This window comes from Palaemon carinicauda, chromosome 23, assembly GCF_036898095.1.
Source record: "Palaemon carinicauda isolate YSFRI2023 chromosome 23, ASM3689809v2, whole genome shotgun sequence".
In the NCBI taxonomy this organism is placed as follows: domain Eukaryota; kingdom Metazoa; phylum Arthropoda; class Malacostraca; order Decapoda; family Palaemonidae; genus Palaemon; species Palaemon carinicauda.
Genome location: NC_090747.1, coordinates 27,821,310 through 27,825,870, shown reverse-complemented (window position 1 = coordinate 27,825,870; position 4,561 = coordinate 27,821,310). Strand labels below are relative to the sequence as shown.

Here is a 4,561-nt window from a genome sequence, read left to right as displayed (position 1 = left end):
TGAAGTTGTATAGGATGAGGTCCGGAGCCCAAGGGGCGGAGTACTGTAGCCATCGCGCTTTTGTTGTCCCTTGGTTTTGTGGGCCTCATTTTGCATTTGCATTCTTCTCAGTGTGTCCAGTAGTTTCTTTGCAGGGGAATTTGCCAGGTCTATCTCTTCCACTTGAGTTTGTTGTTGAGTGGGCATTTTCTGTCTGCAATGATTGACTTGAATATAAGGCTGCTATTCCTGATGTCAATCCTGCCTGAAAGGGAAATTAGGTTAGTTTTGACTCTAAGTAAGCAGAGCCTAGTCCACATTGGAGAGCCACTAATAAGTCTCATGGCGTTATTTTGCACCACTTCCAATGATGCTTTTTGGGTGTCTGTCAGTGTGGTGAGTGTAGGTGCTGCATAATCGATGTGGGGTCGAATTGCTTGTACATAAAACAGTCTTAGGAGGCTCTTTGATACTCCTTGTTTAAAGGAGGTCATTCGTCTCATGGCTGAGAGACAAATCTTAGTGTTCTCTCTGAGGTAGGTTACTTCATTGGCCAGTGATAAGGTTTTGCTAATGATTTCTCCAAGTTATATGCATTGGTTTACCCATTCGATGGCTTCGCCCCTCAGAGTGAAGTTCTGATGGTTTTGCAGGTGTTTTATAGCCATGACTCTGGTTTTGTTGGTGTTAATCTTTAGGCCAAGGATGTTGCACTTGGCCTTGATCATGTCCAGTGCCTTTTGAGTAGCGTTTCTTGCATTTGCTTTATGTGGGCAGATGATGCATATGTCATCAGCATATATGAAGATTTCCACTCCGTTTGGGAGGTTTAGAGTGGCTAAATTTTCCATCAGTAGGTTGAACGAGTAGGGGCTTAATATGCCTCCTTGTGGCGTTCTGTTTTCTAGGGGAATGAATTCAGTTGTTTTTCCATGAAAGGTGACTCAGGCTTCTCGGTTTAGTGTGTAGTTCCGAGTCCACGCCAGTAAATATCCTTTTACTCTTTTTTCAACAAGTATAAAGAGGAGGGCAGGTGAGCTGACTAGCTAAAAGCTTTCTCGAGATCGAGGAAGATGACAAAAACTTTCTTGTCATTAACTGTTGTAAGAACATCAGTGATACATTCTTGAGTGCCTATGCCATGCCTGTAGGCATATAGGCGGTGATGAAGTTGGCCTATTTTCCATTGCAATTTGTTGAGTACCATTCCCTCAGCTACTTTCTGGGTGCAGCTGATCAAAGCTATGGGTTGGTAGGTGTCTGGTTCCTTGGGTTTTGTGATGGGTTTAGTGTCCAGTTGGTTCCATGTAATTAGGTGTAGTCTTTCTGTGTGTGTTCTGTTGATCAAGTGCATGTACACCAACTTTGCATGTCTTCCCACGTTCCTTAGCATGCTGTACTTGATGAGGTTGGCTCCAGGTGCAGTGTCCTTTCTGCCTTTTGCAAGGGCCGTGTTGAGTTCCTGCATGGTGTAGGGGTTGTCGGTATCATCTCTCATGTTGCAGGTGGCTTCAATGATATTGTTTCTGATTAGGAGCAGTATTCTCTGCCTGTTTATGGTTTGCAGAGGTAGGTTTGTGCTTTTTGCTCTGTCAGCAAAGTTGTTGGCTTCAGCTAATGGGTCTGGGTGTATGACTCTGGGTGTGCTGTACTTCCCGCAGACTTTGTTGAACCAGCCCCATATTTTAGCTAGGGATGTGCTGAAGTTAACTTCATGGCACCATAAAAACCATTTCTCTGTTTTGACCTCCAGTGATATTTGTACGGAATGTTTGATGATTACCACAAGTAGATCAAGAAGTTCATTAGTTCTGTATCTCCTGAAGAGTTTTCTGGTTTGGTTGATTCTGGCATTCATTTCTTTGATGCGGCGGTTATAGTACCAGACGTCGGTGTGTTTCCTTTCAGAGTGCTTTTTCTGAGGCATGGATACACTGGCAGCTGCATCCAGTTGTTTGTTTAAGTAAAGTGATAGGGTGGAAATATCAATGTGAGGGTTCTTGATGTATTCCAGAGTCCATTCTGTCATAGCTGTTACGAATTTTTCCCAGTTGACAAACTCTGAGTTCCACCTTTTAGGGGGTGGAGGAGGAGGGGGATATTTTTTCCATTCGAGTTTAACTTTTATGGCAAGGTGGTCACTTGCTAGTACAGGATGCAGCTGCCATTTGCTGCCTCTTTGTATGGTACTAGAGAGGAACGTAAGGTCTAAGCGACCTCCTTTCAAATGGGTGGCTTCTGGAGCGTTGTTAAGCAATGTTACATCAGGATATTCTTGCAGTAGGGGATGCAAGTGTCGGCCTGTTTGATTTGTTGCTGATATTGAGTTCAGAAAGAGGGTGGTGGGCATTGAAATCGCCTGCAATTATTTTGTCGTCCTCAGATGCGGTGGCGAAGAGCCCCTCTCCATTGATGCTCTTAGCTGGGGACTTATCGATGTTGTGGACTATGAGAGTTGTGGCTAGGAGAGATATCTGAACACTGTTTGTCTTTGCCTCTGTCCCACAGGCGATGCTTGGTGCTATTTTGGAGGCCAAGCTGTTTTTGACAAGAGTGGATAGTCCTCTTGTCGTTGGTGTTTGATACGTAGTGTACACTTTGTATCATGAGAATGCAAATGGTGTGTTCTCGTTTAGCAGAGTTTCTTGTATATTCATTACTATAAATAGTTTGGGGGGGAGGGGGCGTGGGTGGCGGGGCGTGAGGCGCTTGGTTGGCTTCTGACAGCGGGATTATGTATGCTGGGATATTCTCTTAAGAAGTGAGAGGAGCTCAGTGTGTGGGCTGCATGTGCGGAGGAGGATGAGGAAGGTTGAGGCAGCTAAAGAATCGGGAGGAGAGGTGAATCTTAGTGGTGAAGAAGTGGTAGGAGTATGGGAAGGGGATCTTTTTGACTTTGGAGGAGCTCTGGGAGGACGTTGGCGTTTAGGTGCTGGAAGTTGACTTGGAGGAGAAGGAAGTTCAGGAATGACATGTCTGGAGGGTTTAGGATTTTGTTGGGAGGTGCGGTTGGTTTGGGGAGGGGTGTGGTTGGTTGGAGGCTGGTGCGTTCGACGTGGCTGATGTTGGGGCAGGTTATACTGTTGACCTACTCCCTGGCAGTCTGCGATGCGCTGCAGTCTAAGGGGACATATATCATGCCAGGCATGATGCGATCCTCTGCAGCTCGGGCAGCGTGCGGTGGTGTGGTCTCCTGCCTTAAACCTGGCAATGCAGCAGGCTGTAGGGTGCTGTCTGCAGCTGCAAACTGCACAGATCTCCAGACCTGTGCAGTGGCTCCCGTGGTGGCTAAACTTCTGACACCTGTAGCATCTGAGAGGCTCTCGGAAGTACTCCTCGGAGCAAAAGGTGCCCCAGTGGCCGAAAGAGAGCTGAGGAGGGCGAGGTCCCTTAAAAACTGCCTCAAGCTTGTGGAATCTCCTTCCGGCCTTATATACGGCAATGCTAGATGCTGCAAATTTTTAATTGGCTACCTCGAGCATCGTGGGCGGAGCGAGTAAAATGGCTGATCCTCATTGGCTAAGCCGCTCGTCGAGAACCATGAAATGAGGTTCACAAAGCTGACATACCATTACGTCCCATTCTGGCTGCTTACAACTCCGCCAATTTTTGTATAGCTAAATTTCTAGTCCCTCTACTCAGTGATCTCACTTCCAATGCTTACACCTTGCAAAACTCATCTCAGTTTGTACCTCATATTCTCCAGTAAGATCCCAATAGTTTTATGGTCAGTTATGATGTTACCTCTTTATTTACTAATATTCCACTATCAGAAACAATAGACATTACTTTAACTAGACTATTTCCCAACCCGATTTCCTCATTTCATGGTTTTAACGTTAACTCTTTTAGAAAATTACTTGAACTGACCGTAACAGAAACTTTCTTTATTTTCAATAACAAAGTTTACAAACAGGTCGATGGTATGGCAATGGGTTCTCCCTTGGGCCCTACCTTTGCAAATATATTTATGTGCCACCTAGAAAAGTTATTCATTGATCAGTGCCCTGTGTCCTTTAAATCCCTATTTTATAGACGTTATGTCGATGATACATTTGTTCTTTTTAGAGATAGACACCATGCCACTTTGTTTTTAGAGTACATAAACTCATTTCATTCAAATATTAAGTTCACTTTGGACTCCGAACATAATGATCAACTTTCCTTTTTAGATATTAAGATTTCACGTTATAATGGTACATTTAGTACTGGCATTTTTAGAAAACAAACTTTTACAGGACTTGGGTTAAACTTTTGTAGTCACTGTCCAATTTCATTTAAAGTAAACTCATGTAAAACATTAATTTATAGAGCTTTTAATCTTTCTTCAGATTGAGGTAGATTCCACGAGGAAATAAAATTTTTAAAATCGTATTTTATTAGGAACTGTTATCCATGTGACGTATTTGATAAATTTACAAAACAGTTTTTAGATAACGTTTTTACTCCGAAAGCCACCGTACTAAACGTACCAAAAAAGCAAATGTATGTGTCTTTACCATTTATTTATAACTATAAAAATGTTAAATGAAAACTTGAGAAAGATCTTTCTAATTTGTATACATATGTTAATTTTAAGTTT

General features: G+C 43.3%; 1 protein-coding gene across 1 annotated transcript; it reads right to left on the bottom strand.

Moving 5' to 3' along the window:
- Positions 1 to 1,021: 1,021 nt before the first annotated feature.
- Positions 1,022 to 2,329, bottom strand: LOC137617502 (uncharacterized). Its single transcript, XM_068347522.1, has one exon. It carries the CDS (start codon positions 2,327 to 2,329, stop codon positions 1,022 to 1,024), a length of 1,308 nt encoding a protein of 435 aa, XP_068203623.1.
- Positions 2,330 to 4,561: the final 2,232 nt, after the last annotated feature.